Source organism: Tachyglossus aculeatus, unplaced genomic scaffold (genome assembly GCF_015852505.1).
Source record: "Tachyglossus aculeatus isolate mTacAcu1 unplaced genomic scaffold, mTacAcu1.pri scaffold_101_arrow_ctg1, whole genome shotgun sequence".
In the NCBI taxonomy this organism is placed as follows: domain Eukaryota; kingdom Metazoa; phylum Chordata; class Mammalia; order Monotremata; family Tachyglossidae; genus Tachyglossus; species Tachyglossus aculeatus.
This window is the reverse complement of record NW_024044842.1, coordinates 586,905-606,575: the sequence shown is the minus strand read 5'-3', so window position 1 is coordinate 606,575 and position 19,671 is coordinate 586,905. Positions and strand designations below refer to the sequence as shown.

General features: G+C 57.4%; 1 protein-coding gene across 1 annotated transcript in view; it reads left to right on the top strand.

The window, feature by feature from the left end:
- COL11A2 (collagen type XI alpha 2 chain) overlaps nucleotides 1–19,671 on the top strand; it is a gene marked incomplete at its 5' end in the record, with an annotated part of 220,222 nt that overhangs the window by 83,879 nt on the left and 116,672 nt on the right. Inside the window, 9 exon segments of the mRNA XM_038742186.1 lie at nucleotides 1,365–1,409; nucleotides 1,714–1,767; nucleotides 3,930–3,974; nucleotides 10,745–10,798; nucleotides 10,908–10,952; nucleotides 12,894–12,947; nucleotides 16,540–16,647; nucleotides 17,957–18,010; nucleotides 18,145–18,198. Coding sequence (XP_038598114.1) covers nucleotides 1,365–1,409; nucleotides 1,714–1,767; nucleotides 3,930–3,974; nucleotides 10,745–10,798; nucleotides 10,908–10,952; nucleotides 12,894–12,947; nucleotides 16,540–16,647; nucleotides 17,957–18,010; nucleotides 18,145–18,198 — 513 coding nt within the window.

The window sequence follows — 19,671 nt, the reverse complement described above, 5'->3', positions numbered from 1 at the left end:
TGACTGAGGTGGGGGGGGGGGGTAGAGACCTTATGGGGGGGTTCATTCATTCATTCATTCACTCATCCATCCATTCATTCTTTCATCCATCCTTTCATTCATTCATCCGTCCATTCATTCTTTCATTCACCCATTCATTCTTTCAATTCACTGATCCATTCATCCATTCATTCTTTCATTCATCCATTCATTCTTTCATCCATCCATTCACTCATCCATTCATTCATTCATTCATCCATTCACTCTTTCATTCATTCATCCATCCATTCATTCTTTCATCCATCCATCCATTCATTCTTTCATCCATCCTTTCATTCATTCATCCATCCATTCATTCTTTCATTCACTCACCCATTCATTCTTTCAATTCACTGATCCATTCATCCATTCACTCTTTCATTCATCCATTCATTCTTTCATTCATCCATTCATTCTTTCATCCCTCCTTTCATTCACTCATCCATTCATTCATTCATCCATTCACTCTTTCATTCACTCATCCATCCATTCTTTCATTCACTCATCCAATTCATCCTTTCATTCACTCATCCATTCATTCATTCTTTCATCCATTCATTCATTCATCCATTCATTCACTCTTTCATTCACTCATCCAATTCATCCATTCATTCATTCGTGCATCCATCCATCCATCCATGCATTCATTCTTTCATTCACTCATCCATCCATTCTTTCATTCACTCATCCAATTCATCCTTTCATTCACTCATCCATTCATTCATTCTTTCATCCATTCATTCATTCATCCATTCATTCACTCTTTCATTCACTCATCCAATTCATCCATTCATTCATTCGTGCATCCATCCATCCATCCATCCATTCATTCTTTCATTCACTCATCCAATTCATCCTTTCATTCACTCCTCCATTCATTTATTCATCCATCCATTCATTCATTCATCCATTCATTCACTCGTTCATTCACTCATCCAATTCATCCATTCATTCATTCGTGCATCCATCCATCCATCCATCCATCCATCCACTCCTTCCTTCCTTCATTCATTCGATCCTATTTATTGAGCGCCAGGGAGAGCCAATACACCAGTTGGGGTGATTGGGAGCATTGGGGAGGGGAACTGGGTTGGGGGGGGCAGTGACCTTATGGGGGGGGGTGACCCTTCATTCATTCATTCACTCATTCATTCATCCATCCATCCATCCATCCCTTCATTCAATCCTATTTATTGAGCACCTCCTGTGTGCAGAGCACTGGACTGAGCACCAGGGAGAGTCCAAGACACTGGTTGGGGTGATGGGGGGCACTGGGGAGGGGGATGTGGGTGGGGGGGGGGGGACCCCGGTGACCCCGGCCGCGCGTCCGTCCGTCCGTCCCGCAGGGTCTCCCCGGCCCCCAGGGAGCCGTCGGCCCCCACGGCGAGAAGGTGAGAGATGCCGCCGGGGGGAGGGGGGTTCAATAAGTTCCTTCAGTCGTATTTATTGAGCGCTCACTGTGTGCCGAGCACTGGACTGAGCGCCCGGGAAGGCCGCGTGGGCGACATCTAGAGATGTCTAGAAGGGGGAGGCGGGCCGCGAAACCAAGCGTATTCACAGATTAAAATCGATAAAATAAATATGTGTCAATAAAATAAATGAATAAATAGAGTAATAAATACATATAAACATATATAAAGGGATGAGGGAGGGGTTTGGGGGTCCCTGACTCAGTTGTCCCCGTCCCCCCCGCAGGGTCCTCAGGGGAAGCCCGGTGTCCCCGGGATGCCGGGAAACGACGGACCCCCGGTAAGTGGGGCGGGGGTCGGCCTGGGGGTGACCTTGGGGTGACCTTGGGGGAGGGGAGGCCTTGGGGTCACCTTGTGGGGGGGAGATTTTTGGGGTCACCTTGGGGGGGAGGGCGGGGGTCACCTTGGGGTGACGGGGAGGGGTGGCTTGGCGGGGGGAAAGGGATGACCTTGGGGAGGGGGAGGTCTTGGGGTCACCTTAGGGGGAGGGGGACATCTTTGGGGGTCACCTTGGGGGGAGAGGGAGGGCCTTGGGGTCACCTAGGGAGGGAGGGGTGGGGGTGACCTTGGGAGGGAAGGGATGACCTTAGGGTGTCCCCTTGGGGTCACCTTAGGGGGCGGGGGAGATCTTTGGGGTCACCTTGGGGGGAGAAGGAGGGGTGACCCTGGGGGGAGGGGAGGTCTTGGGGTCACCTTGGGGAGGGGGAGATTTTTGGGGTCACCTTGGGGGAGAGGGAGGGGTGACCTTGGGGGAGGGGAGGCCTTGGGGTCACCTTGGGGAGGGGGAGATCTTTGGGGTCACCTTGGGAGGGGGGGGTGGGGGCGACCTTGAGGGAAAGAGATGACCCTGGGGGGAAAGGGATGACCTTGGGGTCTCCCTGGGGGGAGGATGAGGGGAGGGGAGGTCTTGGGGTCACCTTAGGGGGAGGGGGACACCTTTGGGGTCACCTTGGGGGGAGAGGGAGGGGTGACCCTGGGGGGAGGGGAGGCCTTGGGGTCACCTTGGGGAGGGGGACATCTTTGGGGTCACATTGGGAGGGAGGGAAGGGGTGACCTTGAGGGAAAGAGATAACCTTGGGGGGAAAGGGATGACCTTGGGGTGGCCCTGGGGGGAGGATGAGGGGAGGGGAGGTCTTGGGGTCACCTTAAGGAGAGGGGGAGATCTTTGGGGTCACCTTGGGAGGGAGGGGGTGACCTTGGGGGAAAGGGATGACGTTGGGAGGGAAGGGATGACCTTGGGGTGGCCCCTTGGGGTCACCTTAGGGGGTGGGGGAGATCTTTGGGGTCACCTTGGGGGGAAAGGGAGGGGTGACCCTGGGGGGAGGTGAGGTCTTGGGGTCACCTTGGGGAGGGGGGCATCTTTGGGGGTCACCTTGGGGGGAGAGGGAGGGGTGACCTTGGGGGGAGGAGAGGCCTTGGGGTCACCTTGGGGAGGGGGAGATCTTTGGGGTCACCTTGGGAGGGAGGGGGTGACCTTGGGGGAAAGGGATGACCTTGGGTGGGAAGGGATGACCTTGGGGTGGCCCCTTGGGGTCACCTTAGGGGGTGGGGGAGATCTTTGGGGTCACCTTGGGGGGAAAGGGAGGGGTGACCCTGGGGGGAGGGGAGGTCTTGGGGTCACCTTGGGGAGGGGGGGCATCTTTGGGGGTCACCTTGGGGGGGAGGACAGGGGGTGACCTTGGGGGAAAGAGATAACCTTGGGGGGAAAGGGATGACCTTGGGGTGACCCTTGGGGATGAGGGGAGGCCTTGGGGTCACCTTGGGTGGGAGGGCAGGGGTCACCTTAGGGTGACAGGGAGGGGTGACCTTGGGGGGAAGGGATGACCTTGGGGTGGCCCTGGGGGGAGGATGAGGGGTGGGGAGGTCTTGGGGTCACCTTGGGGGGGGGACATCTTTGGGGTCACCTTGGGGGGAGGAGAGGCCTTGGGGTCACCCTGGGGGGGGACATCTTTGGGGTCACCTTGGGAGGGAGGACAGGGGTCACCTTGGGGTGACAGGGAGGGGGAAGGGTAACCTTGGGGGGGAAGGAGTGACCTTGGGGTGACCCTGGGGGGAGGGGAGGCCTTGGGGTCACCTTGGGGGGAGATTTCTGGGGTCACCTTGGGGTGACAGGGAGGGGTGACCTTGGGGTGACAGGGAGGGGGAAGGAGTGACCTTGGGGTGACCTTGGGGAGCCGTATTGGGGTGACCTTGGGGGACATCTTTGGGGTGACCTTGGGGTGAGAGGGAGGGGGAAGGGTAACCTGGGGGGAAGGAGTGACCTTGGGGTGACCTTGGGGGAGGGGACGTCTTGGGGTCACCTTGGGGGACATCTTTGGGGTCACCTTGGGGTGAGAGGGAGGGGGCCTGATTCGGGGGGGGGGTCCCAAATAGCTGGGCTTCGGGGGGTGGGGCAGTGTATTAGACGTCAGTAACCCCCCCCCCCCCCCAATCCATCCCCAGGGGCATCCTGGGAAGGAAGGACCGTCCGGGACTAAGGGAAACCAGGTGAGAACCCCCCCTTGACCTCTGACCCTTGACCCTTGACCTTTTAGGACGCCCCCCCCCACCCGCCCCTGCTTACCTGCTCCTACAGAATAATAACAATAGTGATAATATGTTGCCAATTTGTCCTTCCCAAGCGCTCAGTACAGCGCTCTGCACACAGTAAGCGCTCAATAAATGCGATCGATGATGATAATAGTAATAATAACAATAGTATTAACGGTTACTACAGTGCTTACAGTGTTCTTACGGCGCTTAGTACAGTCCTCTGCACGCAGTAGGCGCTCAATAAATACGATTGAATGAATGAATGAATGTTTATTAAGTTCCATTGTATTTATTGTGTTGTATTTACCGAGCGCCTACTGCGTGCAGAGCGCTGTACTGAGCGCTCGAAGCGCTTCCTATGTGGCGGACGCTGTACTAAGCGCCGGGTCCCATCGGGTCGGGGCTCCCGGTCTCCACCCCCATTTTCCGGGCGAGGAAACCGAGGCCCAGAGAATAATGATAATGAGGGTGGCTGTTAGGCGCTTATTACGTAGCCGGCACTGTACTAAGCGCTGAGGTGGGGACAAGGAAATCGGGTTGGAGCCGATCCCTGTCCCCCCGCGGGGCTCCCAGTCTTCATCCCCATTTGACAGATGAGGAAACTGAGGCCCAGAGAATAATAATGATGGCATTAGTGGAGCGCTTAGTACAGTGCTCTGCACACAGTAAGCGCTCAATAAATACAATCGATGATGATAATAATAATAATAACAATAGTATTAACGGTTACTACAGTGCTTACAGTGTTCTTACGGCGCTTAGTACAGTCCTCTGCACGCAGTAGGTGCTCAATAAATACTATTGAATGAATGAATGAATGTTTAAGTTCAATTGTATTTATTGTATTGTATTTATTGAGCACTTACTGCGTGCAGAGCACTGTACTGAGCGCTCGAAGCGCTTCCTATGTGGCGGACGCTGTACTAAGCGCCGGGTCCCATCGGGTCGGGGCTCCCGGTCTCCACCCCCATTTTCCGGGCGAGGAAACCGAGGCCCAGAGAACAATGATAATCAGGGGGGCTGTTAGGCGCTTATTACGTGGCCGGCACTGTACTAAGCGCTGAGGTGGGGACAAGGAAATCGGGTCGGAGCCGGTCCCTGGCCCCCCGCGAGGCTCCCGGGCTCCATTTTCCAGGCGAGGAAACTGAGGCCCAGAGAATAATGGTAATCAGGGGGGCTGTTAGGCGCTTACTACGTAGCCGGCACTGTACTAAGCGCTGAGGTGGGGACAAGAAGATCGGGTCGGAGCCGATCCCTGTGCCCCCGCGGGGCTCCCGGTCTCCATCCCCATTTGACAGATGAGGAAACTGAGGCCCAGAGAATAATAATGATGGCATTAGTGGAGCGCTTAGTACAGTGCTCTGCACACAGTAAGCGCTCAATAAATACAACTGATGATGATAATAATAATAACAATAGTATTAACGGTTATTACAGTGCTTACAGTGTTCTTACGGCGCTTAGTACAGTCCTCTGCACGCAGTAGGCGCTCAATAAATACGATTGAATGAATGAATGAATGTTTATTAAGTTCCATTGTATTTATTGTGTTGTATTTACCAAGCGCCTACTGCGTGCAGAGCGCTGTACTGAGCGCTCGAAGCGCTTCCTATGTGGCGGACGCTGTACTAAGCGCCGGGTCCGGGCTCCTGGTCTCCACCCCCATTTTCCAGGCGAGGAAACCGAGGCCCAGAGAATAATGATAATGAGGGTGGCTGTTAGGCGCTTATTACGTAGCCGGCACTGTACTAAGCGCTGAGGTTGGGACAAGGAAATCGGGTCGGAGCCGATCCCTGTCCCCCCGCGGGGCTCCCGGGCTCCATCCCCATTTGACAGATGAGGAAACTGAGGCCCAGAGAATAATAATGATGGCATTAGTGGAGCGCTTAGTCCAGTGCTCTGCACACAGTAAGCGCTCAATAAATGCGATCGATGATGATAATAATAATAATAACAATAGTATTAACGGTTACTACAGTGCTTACAGTGTTCTTACGGCGCTTAGTACAGTCCTCTGCACGCAGTAGGCGCTCAATAAATAGAATAGAATGAATGAATGAATGTTTAAGTTCAATTGTATTTATTGTATTGTATTTATTGAGCACTTACTGCGTGCAGAGCACTGTACTGAGCGCTCGAAGCGCTTACTATGTGGCGGACGCTGTACTAAGCGCCGGGTCCGGGCTCCCGGTCTCCACCCCCATTTTCCAGGCGAGGAAACCGAGGCCCAGAGAATAATGATAATCAGGGTGGCTGTTAGGCGCATATTACGTGGCCGGCACTGTACTAAGCGCTGAGGTGGGGACAAGAAGATCGGGTCAGAGCCGATCCCTGGCCCCCCGCGGGGCTCCCGGGCTCCATTTTCCAGGCGAGGAAACTGAGGCCCAGAGAATAATGATAATCAGGGTGGTTGTTAGGCGCTTATTACGTGGCCGGCACTGTACTAAGCGCTGAGGCGGGGACAAGAAGATCGGGTCGGAGCCGATCCCTGGCCCCCCGCGGGGCTCCCAGTCTTCATCCCCATTTGACAGATGAGGAAACTGAGGCCCAGAGAATAATAATGATGGCATTAGTGGAGCGCTTAGTCCAGTGCTCTGCACACAGTAAGCGCTCAATAAATGCGATCGATGATGATAATAATAATAATAACAATAGTATTAACGGTTACTACAGTGCTTACAGTGTTCTTACGGCGCTTAGTACAGTCCTCTGTACACAGTAAGCGCTCAATAAATACTATTGAATGAATGAATGAATGTTTAAGGTCAATTGTATTTATTGTATTGTATTTATTGAGCACTTACTGCGTGCAGAGCACTGTACTGAGCGCTCGAAGTGCTTCCTATGTGGCGGACGCTGTACTAAGCGCCGGGACCCATCGGGTCGGGGCTCCCGGTCTCCACCCCCATTTTCCGGGCGAGGAAACCGAGGCCCAGAGAATAATGATAATCAGGGTGGCTGTTAAGCGCTTACTACGTAGCCGTTACTGTACTAAGCGCTGAGGTGGGGACAAGAAAATCGGGTCGGAGCCGATCCCTGGCCCCCCGCGGGGCTCCCGGGCTCCATTTCCCAGGTGAGGAAACTGAGGCCCAGAGAATAATGATAATCAGGGGGGCTGTTAGGCGCTTATTACGTAGCCAGCACTGTACTAAGCGCTGAGGTGGGGACAAGAAAATCGGGTCGGAGCCGATCCCTGTCCCCCCGCGGGGCTTCCAGTCTTCATCCCCATTTGACAGATGAGGAAACTGAGGCCCAGAGAATAATAATGATGGCATTAGTGGAGCGCTTAGTACAGTGCTCTGCACACAGTAAGCGCTCAATAAATACAACTGATGATGATAATAATAATAACAATAGTATTAACGGTTATTACAGTGCTTACAGTGTTCTTACGGCGCTTAGTACAGTCCTCTGCACGCAGTAGGCGCTCAATAAATACGATTGAATGAATGAATGAATGTTTATTAAGTTCCATTGTATTTATTGTGTTGTATTTATCGAGCGCCTACTGCGTGCAGAGCGCTGTACTGAGCGCTCCAAGCGCTTCCTATGTGGCGGACGCTGTACTAAGCGCCGGGTCCGGGCTCCTGGTCTCCACCCCCATTTTCCGGGCGAGGAAACCGAGGCCCAGAGAATAATGATAATGAGGGTGGCTGTTAGGCGCTTATTACGTGGCCGGCACTGTACTAAGCGCTGAGGTGGGGACAAGGAAATCGGGTCGGAGCCGATCCCTGTCCCCCCGTGGGGCTCCCGGGCTCCATCCCCATTTGACAGATGAGGAAACTGAGGCCCAGAGAATAATAATGATGGCATTAGTGGAGCGCTTAGTACAGTGCTCTGCACACAGTAAGCGCTCAATAAATGCGATCGATGATGATAATAATAATAATAACAATAGTATTAACGGTTACTACAGTGCTTACGGTGTTCTTACGGCGCTTAGTACAGTCCTCTGCACGCAGTAGGCGCTCAATAAATAGAATAGAATGAATGAATGAATGTTTAAGTTCAATTGTATTTATTGTATTGTATTTATTGAGCACTTACTGCGTGCAGAGCACTGTACTGAGCGCTCGAAGTGCTTCCTATGTGGCGGACGCTGTACTAAGCGCTGGGTCCGGGCTCCTGGTCTCCATCCCCATTTTCCGGGCGAGGAAACCGAGGCCCAGAGAATAGTGATAATCAGGGGGGCTGTTAGGCGCTTACTACGTGGCCGGCACTGTACTAAGCGCTGAGGTGGGGACAAGAAGATCGGGTCGGAGCCGATCCCTGTCCCCCTGAGGGGCTCCCGGTCTCCATCCCCATTTTCCAGATGAGGAAACTGAGGCCCAGAGAATAATAATCAGAAGAGTGTTGATGAGGACAACCGTAAGGGTATTTGTGAAGCGCTTACTATGTGCCAAGCGCTGTTCTGAGCGCCCCGGGGGGAGACAAGGTGATGGGGTTGTGCCCCGGGGGGCTCCCGGTCTTCATCCCCATTTGACAGATGAGGAAACTGAGGCCCAGAGAATAATAATGATGGCATTTGTGAAGCGCTTACTATGTGCCAAGCACTGAGGCCCAGAGAATGATAATGATGGTATTTGTTAAGCGCTTACTACGTGCCAAGCACTGTTCTAAGCGCCGGGGGAGAGACAAGGTGATGGGGTTGTCCCCCGGGGGGCTCCCGGTCTTCATCCCCATTGGACAGGTGAGGAAACTGAGGCCCAGAGAATAATAATGATGGTATTTATTAAGCGCTTACTATGTGCCAAGCACTGTTCTAAGCACCAGGGGAGAGACAAGGCGATGGGGTTGTCCCCTGGGGGGCTCCCGGTCTTCATCCCCATTGGACAGATTAGGAAACTGAGGCCCGGGGGGCTCCCGGTCTTCATCCCCATTTGACAGATGAGGAAACTGAGGCCCAGAGAATAATAATGATGGTATTTGTGAAGCGCTTACTACGTGCCAAGCACTGTTCTAAGCGCCGGGGGAGAGACAAGGTGATGACGTTGTCCCCCGGGGGGCTCCCGGTCTTCATCCCCATTTGACAGATGAGGAAACTGAGGCCCAGAGAATAATAATGATGGCATTTGTTAAGCGCTTACTACGTGCCAAGCACTGTTCTAAGCACCAGGGGAGAGACAAGGCGATGGGGTTGTCCCCTGGGGGGCTCCCGGTCTTCATCCCCATTGGACAGATGAGGAAACTGAGGCCCGGGGGGCTCCCGGTCTTCATCCCCATTTGACAGAGGAGGAAACTGAGGCCCAGAGAATAATAATGATGGTATTTGTGAAGCGCTTACTACGTGCCAAGCACTGTTCTAAGCGCCGGGAGAGAGACAAGGTGATGACGTTGTCCCCCGGGGGTCTCCCGGTCTTCATCCCCATTTGACAGATGAGGAAACTGAGGCCCAGAGAATAATAATGATGGTATTTATTAAGCGCTTACTATGTGCCAAGCACTGTTCTAAGCGCCGGGGGAGAGACAAGGTGATGGGGTTGTCCCCCGGGGGGCTCCCAGTCTTCATCCCCATTGGACAGATGAGGAAACTGAGGCCTGGGGTGCTCCCGGTCTTCATCCCCATTTGACAGATGAGGAAACTGAGGCCCAGAGAATAATAATGATGGTATTTGTGAAGCGCTTACTACGTGCCAAGCACTGTTCTAAGCGCCGGGGGAGAGACAAGGTGATGGGGTGGTCCCCCGGGGGGCTCCCGGTCTTCATCCCCATTGGACAGATTAGGAAACTGAGGCCCGGGGGGCTCCCGGTCTTCATCCCCATTTGACAGAGGAGGAAACTGAGGCCCAGAGAATAATAATGATGCTATTTGTGAAGCGCTTACTACGTGCCAAGCACTGTGCTAAGCGCCGGGGGAGAGACAAGGTGATGGGGTTGTCCCCCGGGGGTCTCCCGGTCTTCATCCCCATTTGACAGATGAGGAAACTGAGGCCCAGAGAATAATAATGATGGTATTTGTGAAGCGCTTACTATGTGCCAAGCACTGTTCTAAGCACCGGGGGAGAGACAAGGTGATGGGGTTGTCCCCCGGGGGGCTCCCAGTCTTCATCCCCATTGGACAGATGAGGAAACTGAGGCCTGGGGTGCTCCCGGTCTTCATCCCCATTTGACAGTTGAGGAAACTGAGGCCCAGAGAATAATAATGATGGTATTTGTGAAGCGCTTACTACGTGCCAAGCACTGTGCTAAGCGCCGGGGGAGAGACAAGGTGATGGGGTTGTCCCCCGGGGGTCTCCCGGTCTTCATCCCCATTTGACAGATGAGGAAACTGAGGCCCAGAGAATAATAATGATGGTATTTATTAAGCGCTTACTATGTGCCAAGCACTGTTCTAAGCGCCGGGAGAGAGACAAGGTGATGGGGTTGTCCCCCGGGGGGCTCCCGGTCTTCATCCCCATTTGACAGATGAGGAAACTGAGGCCCAGAGAATAATAATGATGGCATTAGTGGAGCGCTTACTATGTGCCAAGCACTGTTCTAAGCGCCGGCGGAGAGACAAGGTGATGGGGCGGTCCCCCGGGGGGCTCCCGGTCTTCATCCCCATTTGACAGATGAGGAAACTGAGGCCCGGGGGGCCCCCCAGTCTTCATCCCCATCGGACAGGTGAGGAAACCGAGGCCCAGAGAAGGCAAGTGACTTGCCCAGGGTCACACAGCCGGCGAGGGGCGGAGGCGGGATTTGAACCCAGGACCCGTGTGTGTGTGTGTCTGTGTGTCTCCGCCCAGGGCCCGTCAGGACCGCAAGGCCCCCTGGGATACCCCGGACCGCGAGGACTCAAGGTGACGGCCGGACCCCCCCCCCCCCCCGCCCCCCGCGCGCGCCCCCCCCCCACCCCGAGTCTCACCCGCATCCCTCTTACTGTCGGCCATCCCCTCTCTCCCTCTCCAGGGGGTCGAAGGAATTCGGGGTCTCAAAGGACACAAGGGCGAGAAGGTGAGTCTCCCCTGACCTTTGACCTCTGACCCCCGCGCCCGCCTCCTGGTCCCCCCTGCCTTCCGGTGACCCCCCGGTGACCTTCCGTGACCCCTGACCTCTGACCCCTGCAGCAGGGCTGACCCTGAAAGGCCCCTCCCCCCGGGCTGAGAAGGCCCACCCCCACCCCGGCTACCACTTCCTGGTCCCCCCCGCCTTCTGGTGACCCCCGGTGACCTTCCGTGACCCCACCGTGACCCCTGACCTCTGACCCCCACAGCAGGGCTGAGCTTAAAAGGCCCCTCCCCCAGGGCTGAGAAGGCCCACCCCCACCCCATCTCCCACCTCTTAGTCCCCCCCACCTGCCGGTGACCCCCGGTGACCTTCCTTGACCCTTGACCCCTGACCCCAGCAGCTGAAAGACCCCTCCCCCAGGGCTGAGAAGTCCCACCCCCGCCCCGTCTCCCACCTTAGTTTCCCCCACCTTCCGGTGACCCCCGGTGACCTTCCGTGACCCCACCGTGACCCCGACCTCTGACCCCAGCAGCTGAAGGACCCCTCCCCCAGGGGTGAGAAGGCCCGCCCCCCACCCCGCCTCCCACCTCTTAGTCTCCCCCGCCTTCCGGTGACCCCGGTGACCTTCTGTGACCCCACCGTGACCCCTGACCTCTGACCCCAGCAGCTGAAAGACCCCCCCCCCCCCACCCAGGGCTGAGAAGGCCCATCCCCGCCCCGTCTCCCACCTCTTAGTCCCCCCTGCCTTCTGGTGACCCCCCGGTGACCTTCTGTGACCCCACCGTGACCCCTGACCTCTGACCCCCGTGGCAGGGCTGACCCTGAAAGGCCCCTCCCCCAGGGCTGAGAAGGCCCGCCCCCGCCCCGTCTCCCACCTCTTAGCCCCCCCCGCCTTCTGGTGACCCCATGATGACCTTCCTTGACCCCACCGTGACCCCTGACCTCTGACCCCAGCAGCAGGGCTGACCCTGAAAGACCCCCTCCCCCAGGGCCGCCCCATCTCCCACCTCTTAGTCTCCCCCGCCTTCCGGTGACCCCCGGTGACTTTCTGTGACCCCCGGTGACCTTCTGTGACCCCTCCATGACCCCTGACCTCTGAACCCAGCAGCTGAAAGGCCCCTCCCCCAGGGCTGAGAAGGCCCACCCCTGCCCCGTCTCCCACCTCTTAGTCTCCCCCGCCTTCCGGTGACCCCCTGGTGACCTTCCGTGACCCCTGACCTCTGACCCCCGCAGCAGGGCTGACCCTGAAAGGCCCCTCCCCCAGGGCTGAGAAGGCCCGCCCCCACCCCGGCTACCACCTCTTAGTCTCCCCCGCCTTCCGGTGACCCTCAGTGACCTTCTGTGACCCCACAGTGACCCCCTGACCTCTGACCCCAGCAGCAGGGCTGACCCTGAAAGACCCCCTCCCCCAGGGCCGCCCCATCTCCCACCTCTTAGTCTCCCCCGCCTTCCGGTGACCCCCCCCGGTGACTTTCTGTGACCCCACCATGACCCCTGACCTCTGACCCCAGCAGCTGAAAGACCCCTCCCCCAGGCTAAGGCCCGCCCCGCCCCGTCTCCCACCTCTTAGTCCCCCCCGCCTTCCAGTGACCCCTGACCTCTGACCCCAGCAGCAGGGCTGACCCTGGAAGACCCCTCCCCCGGGGATGACAAGGCTCGTTCCACCCCGTCTCCCACCTCCTGGTCCCCCCGCCCTCCGGGTGACCCCCTGGTGACCTTCCTCGACCCCACCGTGACCCCTGACCTCTGACCTCTGACCCCAGCAGCAGGGCCGACCCTGAAAGTCCCCCTCCGGCAAGGCTGAGAAGGCCCACCCCACCCCATGTCCCACCTCCTGACCCCCAGCCCTCCAGTGACCCCCCGGTGACCCTCCATGACCCCCCGGTGACCCCCAGGTGACCCCAGGTGACCCCACCGTGACCCCCCCCGGTTCTCTCCACCTCCCAGGGCGAGGACGGGTTCCCCGGCTTCAAGGGCGACGCGGGGGTGAAGGGCGACAGGGTGAGTATGGACGCCGCGCTGACCCCTCGCTGACCCCTCGCTGACCCCTCCTTGACCCCCCCCGACACCCCCCTTCCGCCCCCGAGCCCCCCAAAACCATCGACCCTCTAGGCCGTCAGCTCGTTGCGGGCAGGGAACGGGTCCGTTTCTGTCTGTCTCCTCTTCCGGGCGCTCAGTACAGCGCTCTGCACACGGTGAGCGCTCAGTAAGTACGAATGAATGAATGAATGAGTGAATGAATGATTCCTCTAGACCGGCAGCTCGTTGTGGGCAGGGAACGGGTCCGTTTCTGGTTGTGTCCTCCTCTTCCGGGCGCTCAGTACAGCGCTCTGCACACGGTGAGCGCTCAGTAAGTACGAATGAATGAAGGAATGAGTGAATGAATGATTCCTCTAGACCGTCAGCTCGTTGTGGGCAGGGAACGGGTCCGTTTCTGGTTGTGTCCCCCTCTTCCAGGCGCTCAGTACAGCGCTCTGCACACGGTGAGCGCTCGATAAGTACGAATGAATGAATGAATGAGTGAATGAATGTCCGGGCACTCACTACAGCGCTCTGCACACGGTGAGTGCTCTTTAAGTATGAACGAATGAATGAATGAGTAAATGAATGAATGTCTGGGCGCTCAGTACAGCGCTCTGCACACGGTGAGCGCTCGATAAGTATGAATGAATGAAGGAATGAGTGAATGAATGATTCCTCTAGACCGTCAGCTCGTTGTGGGCAGGGAACGGGTCCGTTTCTGGCTGTTTCCTCTTCCGGGCGCTCAGTACAGCGCTCTGCACACGGTGAGTGCTCGGTAAGTACGAATGAATGAATGAATGAGTGAATGAATGTCCGGGCGCTCAGTACAGCGCTCTGCACACGGTGAGCGCTCGATAAGTACGAATGAATGAAGGAATGAGTGAATGAATGATTCCTCTAGACCCTCAGCTCATTGTGGGAAGGGAACGGGTCCGTTTCTGGTTGTCTCCTCTTCTGGGCGCTCAGTACAGCGCTCTGCACACGGTGAGTGCTCTATAAGTACGAATGAATGAATGAATGAGTGAATGAATGATTCCTCTAGACCGTCAGCTCATTGTGGGCAGGGAACGGATCCGTTTCTGGTTGTATCCTCCTCTTCCGGGCGCTCAGTACAGCGCTCTGCACACGGTGAGCGCTCGGTAAGTACGAATGAATGAAGGAATGAGTGAATGAATGTCCGGGCGCTCAGTACAGCGCTCTGCACACGGTGAGCGCTCTTTAAGTATGAATGAATGAATGAATGAGTGAATGAATGTCCGGGCGCTCAGTACAGCGCTCTGCACACGGTGAGCGCTCGATAAGTACGAATGAATGAAGGAATGAGTGAATGAATGATTCCTCTAGACCGTCAGCTCGTTGTGGGCAGGGAACGGGTCCGTTTCTGGTTGTGTCCTCCTCTTCTGGGCGCTCAGTACAGCGCTCTGCACACGGTGAGTGCTCAGTAAGTACGAATGAATGAATGAATGAGTGAATGAATGTCCGGGTGCTCACTACAGCGCTCTGCACACGGTGAGTGCTCTTTAAGTATGAACGAATGAATGAATGAGTAAATGAATGAATGTCTGGGCGCTCAGTACAGCGCTCTGCACACGGTGAGCGCTCGATAAGTATGAATGAATGAAGGAATGAGTGAATGAATGATTCCTCTAGACCGTCAGCTCGTTGTGGGCAGGGAACGGGTCCGTTTCTGGTTGTCTCCTCTTCCGGGCGCTCAGTACAGCGCTCTGCACATGGTGAGTGCTCTATAATTACGAATGAATGAATGAATGAGTGAATGAATGTCCGGGTGCTCAGTACAGCACTCTGCACATGGTGAGCGCTCTATAAGTACGAATGAATGAATGAATGAGTGAATGAATGTCCGGGCGCTCAGTACAGCGCTCTGCACACGGTGAGCGCTCGATAAGTACGAATGAATGAAGGAATGAGTGAATGAATGATTCCTCTAGACCGTCAGCTCGTTGTGGGCAGGGAACGGGTCCGTTTCTGGCTGTATCCTCCTCTTCCGGGCGCTCAGTACAGCGCTCTGCACACGGTGAGCGCTCGGTAAGTACGAATGAATGAATGAATGAGTGAATGAATGTCCGGGCGCTCAGTACAGCGCTCTGCACACGGTGAGCGCTCGATAAGTACGAATGAATGAAGGAATGAGTGAATGAATGTCCGGGCGCTCAGTACAGCGCTCTGCACGTGGTGAGCGCTCAGTAAGTACGAATGAATGAAAGAATGAGTGAATGAATGATTCCTCTAGACCCTCAGCTCATTGTGGGAAGGGAACGGGTCCGTTTCTGGCTTTCTCCTCTTCCGGGCGCTCAGTACAGCGCTCTGCACACGGTGAGCGCTCAGTAAGTACGAATGAATGAAGGAATGAGTGAATGAATGATTCCTCTAGACCGTCAGCTTGTTGTGGGCAGGGAACTTGTCCGTTTCTGGTTGTGTCCTCCCCTTCCGGGCGCTCAGTACAGCGCTCTGCACACGGTGAGCGCTCAGTAAGTACGAATGAATGAAGGAATGAGTGAATGAATGTCCGGGCGCTCAGTACAGCGCTCTGCACACGGTGAGCGCTCGACAAGTACGAATGAATGAAGGAATGAGTGAATGAATGTCCGGGCGCTCAGTACAGCGCTCTGCACGCGGTGAGCGCTCAGTAAGTACGAATGAATGAAAGAATGAGTGAATGAATGATTCCTCTAGACCGGCAGCTCGTTGCGGGCAGGGAACGGGTCCGTTTCTGGTTGTCTCCTCCTCTTCCGGGCGCTCAGTACAGCGCTCTGCACACGGTGAGCGCTCGATAAGTACGAATGAATGAATGAATGAGTGAATGAATGATTCCTCTAGACCGGCAGCTCGTTGTGGGCAGGGAACGGGTCCGTTTCTGGTTGTGTCCTCCTCTTCTGGGCGCTCAGTACAGTGCTCGGCACAAGGTGAGCACTCGATAAGTATGAATGAATGAATGAATGAGTGAATGAATGTCCGGGCGCTCAGTACAGCGCTCTGCACGCGGTGAGCGCTCAGTAAGTACGAATGAATGAAAGAATGAGTGAATGAATGATTCCTCTAGACCTTCAGCTCGTTGTGGGCAGGGAACGGGTCCGTTTCTGGTTGTCTCCTCTTCCGGGCGCTCAGTACAGCGCTCTGCACACGGTGAGCGCTCAGTAAGTCCGAATGAATCAATTCAAATGAATGAATGAATGGATGAATGAATTGATGAATGAACAGGTGGGTGAATGAATGATTCCTCTAGGCCGTCAGCTCGTCGCGGGCAGGGAATGGGTCCGTTTCTTGTTCTGTCTTCCTCTCCCGGGCGTTCAGTACAGTGCTCTGCGCACAGGAAGCGCTCAATCGAGTGAGTGAGTGAATGAATGAATGAATGAATGAATGAATGGATTCCTCTAGACTGTAAGCTGAGCACGGGCAGGGAATGGGTCCGTCTGTTGCTGTACTGGACTCTCCCCAGGGCTCAGTCCACCTTTCTCGGCCCATCCCTGCCCTTTCGGCCGTGTGACCCCTGACCCCTTGGGGCGACCCCCGACCCCTTGGGGTGACCCCTGACCCCGGTGTGACCCCCCAGGGCGAAGACGGCGTCCCCGGGTCGCGGGGCGAGGACGGGCCCGAGGGACCCAAGGGGAGGACGGGGCCCGGAGGAGACCCCGGGCCCGGAGGACTCGGCGGGGAGAAGGTGACCATTCCGTTCCGTCCTACTTATTGAGCGCTCACTGTGGGCAGAGCACTGGGCTGAGCGCTTGGGAAGGGCAGGCTGGCAAAACCGGGGCGGGGAAGGGGGGGAGGGATCGTGGGGGGATGAGGAGGGGGAGGGAGGTTGGGATGAGTGAATGATGGGAGGGAGGATGGGATGATGGGAGGGATGAGGGGAGGGATGAGAGGGAGGATGGGAGGGAGGGTGGGATGACTGATGGGAGGGATGGTGGAATGATGAGAGGGATGATGGGGGGATGATGGGAGGGAGGGTGGGATGATTGATGGGAGGGATGATGGAATGGTGAGAGGGATGATGGGGGGATGATGGGAGGGAGGATGGGATGATTGATGGGAGGGATGATGGGGGGATGATGGGAGGGAGGCTTGGGGATGATGGGATAATGAGAGGGATGATGGGAGGGATGATGAGAGGGATGATGGGGGAAGATGGGATGATGAGAGGGATGTGGGGGGATGATGGGAGGGATGATGGAGGGATGATGGGGATGATGGGAGGGATGATGGGGGGATGAGAGGGAGGATGGGATGATGAGAGGGAGGATGGGATGATGAGAGGGATGATGGAGGGTTGATGGGAGGGAGGATGGGAGGGATGATGGAGGATGATGGGAGGAAGGGTGGGGGGATGATGGGAGGGATGATGGGGGATGGCGGGGGATGATGGGGAGATGATGGGAGGGAGGATGGGAGGGATGATGGGGGATGATGAGAGGGATGATGGGGGATGGTGGGAGGGAGGGTGGGGGGATGATGGGAGGGATGATGGAGGGATGATGGGATGATGATGGGAGGGATGATGGAGGGATGATGGGGGGATAATCGGAGGGGTGATGGGATGATGGGAGGGAGGATGGGGGATGATGGGAGGGATGATGGAGGGATGATGGGAGGGAGGGTGGGGGGATGATGGGAGGGAGGATGGGGGATGGGGGAATGATGGGATGATGGGGGGATGATGGGAGGGAGGATGGGATGATGGGGGGAATGATGGGATGGAGGATGAGAGGGATGATGGGGATGATGGAGGATGATGGGAGGGAGGGTGGGGGGATGATGAGAGGGATGATGATGGGGGATGATGAGAGGGAGGGATGACGATGGGGGATGAGGAGAGGGATGACGGGAGGGACCCTGGGGGGATGAGGGGAGGGATGATGGAGGGATTCAGGGGGGGGATGACGGGAGGGATCCTGGGGGGCTGAGGGGCGGGGGGGCCTCCCGGTGACATCGCCCCTTCCTCCCTCCCTTCCTCCCGCCCCCCCCCCCAGGGAAAGCTGGGAGTGCCCGGCCTGCCAGGATACCCCGGCCGCCAGGGACCCAAGGTGAGCCCGAGGTGACCTTGGACAAGTCACTTCCCTCCCCCGGGGGGCCTTCCCTTCCCTCAACGGTCAAAGGGGGGGGGGGGGGGATGGAGTGACCCCCCGGTGACCCCCCGGTGACCCCGCGTTTCCCCCAGGGCTCCCTCGGATTCCCTGGATTTCCCGGCTCCAATGGAGAGAAGGGGGGAAGGGTGAGTTTTGGGGGGGGGGGGCGGGGGGGGGGAGAGGGGGAAGTTTGGGGGGGCTGGGGGGGTTGGGGAGGGGGCATTGGGGGGGAAATTGGGGTGGGGGAGGGATGGGGTGAGGGGGGAGATTGGGGGGGTGGCAGAAATTGGGGGGCTGGGGGGAGTTGGGAGGGGGGTGTTTGGGGGGGAGATTGGGGGGTCGTGGAGGGGGGATTTTGGGGGGTGGGAGAGGACTGGGGGCGGGGGGGAGGTTTGGGGGGCTGAGGGGGGATTTTGGGGGGGCGGGGGAAGTTGGGGGGCTGGGGGGAGGGGGACCGCACCTCAACTCTCTGACTTCTCTTCCTCCCCTCGCCCCCTCCCCCTCCCCCTGGGGGTCCCCCATTCCCTCCCCTCCCCCCTGGGATCCCCCCAATTCCCTCCCCTCCCCCCTGGGATCCCCCCAATTCCTTCCCCTCCCCCCTGGACTCCCCCCCAATTCCCTCCCCTCCCCCCGGGTTCCCCCCCATTCCTTCCCCTCCCCCCTGGGTTCCCTCCAATTCCCTCCCCTCCCCCCTGGTTCCCCCCAATTTCGTCCCTTCCCTCCTGGGCTCCCCCCAATTCCTTCCCCTCCCCCCTGGGAACACCCCAATTCCATTCCCTGCCCCCTGGGAACCCCCCAATTCCTTCCCCTCCCCCCTGGGAACCCCCCAATTTCTTCCCTTCCCCCTGGGAACCCCCCCATTTCTTCCCCTCCCCCCGCCGGGTTCCCCCCAATTTCTTCCCCTCCCCTCTGGGGACCCCCCCCATTCCCTCCCCTACCCCCTGGGACCCCCCCAATTCCCTCCTCTACCCCTTGGGAACCCCCCAATTCCCTCTCCTCCCTGCTGGGAACCCCCCAATTCCCTCCCCTACCGCCTGGGAACCCCCCAATTCCCTCCCCTCCCCCCGGGTACCCCCCCAATTTCTTCCCTTCCCTCCTTGGCTCCCCCAACTTCTTCCCCTCCCCGCTGGGTTCCCCCCAATTCCTTCCCCTCCCTCCTGGGAACCCCCCCCATTTCTTCCCCTCCCCCCGGGGACCCCCCATTCCCTCCCCTCCCCCCTGGGGACCCCCAAATTTCTTCCCTTCCCCCCTGGGGACCCCCAAATTTCTTGCCTTCCCCCCTGGGTTCCCCCCAATTCCTTCCCCTCCCCCCTGGGAACCCCCCAATCCCCTCCCCTCCCCCCGGGAACCCCCCAATTCCTTCCCCTCTCCCCTGGGAACCCCCCCAAATTCTTCCCCTCCCCCCTGGGGACCCCCAAATTTCTTCCCTTCCCCCCTGGGTTCCCCCCAATTCCTTTCCCTCCCCCCTGGGGACCCCCCAATTCCCTCCCCTCCCCCCTGGGAACCCCCCAATTCCTTCCCCTCCCCCCTGGGAACCCCCCCATTCCTTCCCTTCCCCCCTGGGAACCCCCCAATTCCTTCTCCTTCCTCTGGACTCCCCCCCAACTCCCTCCCCTCCC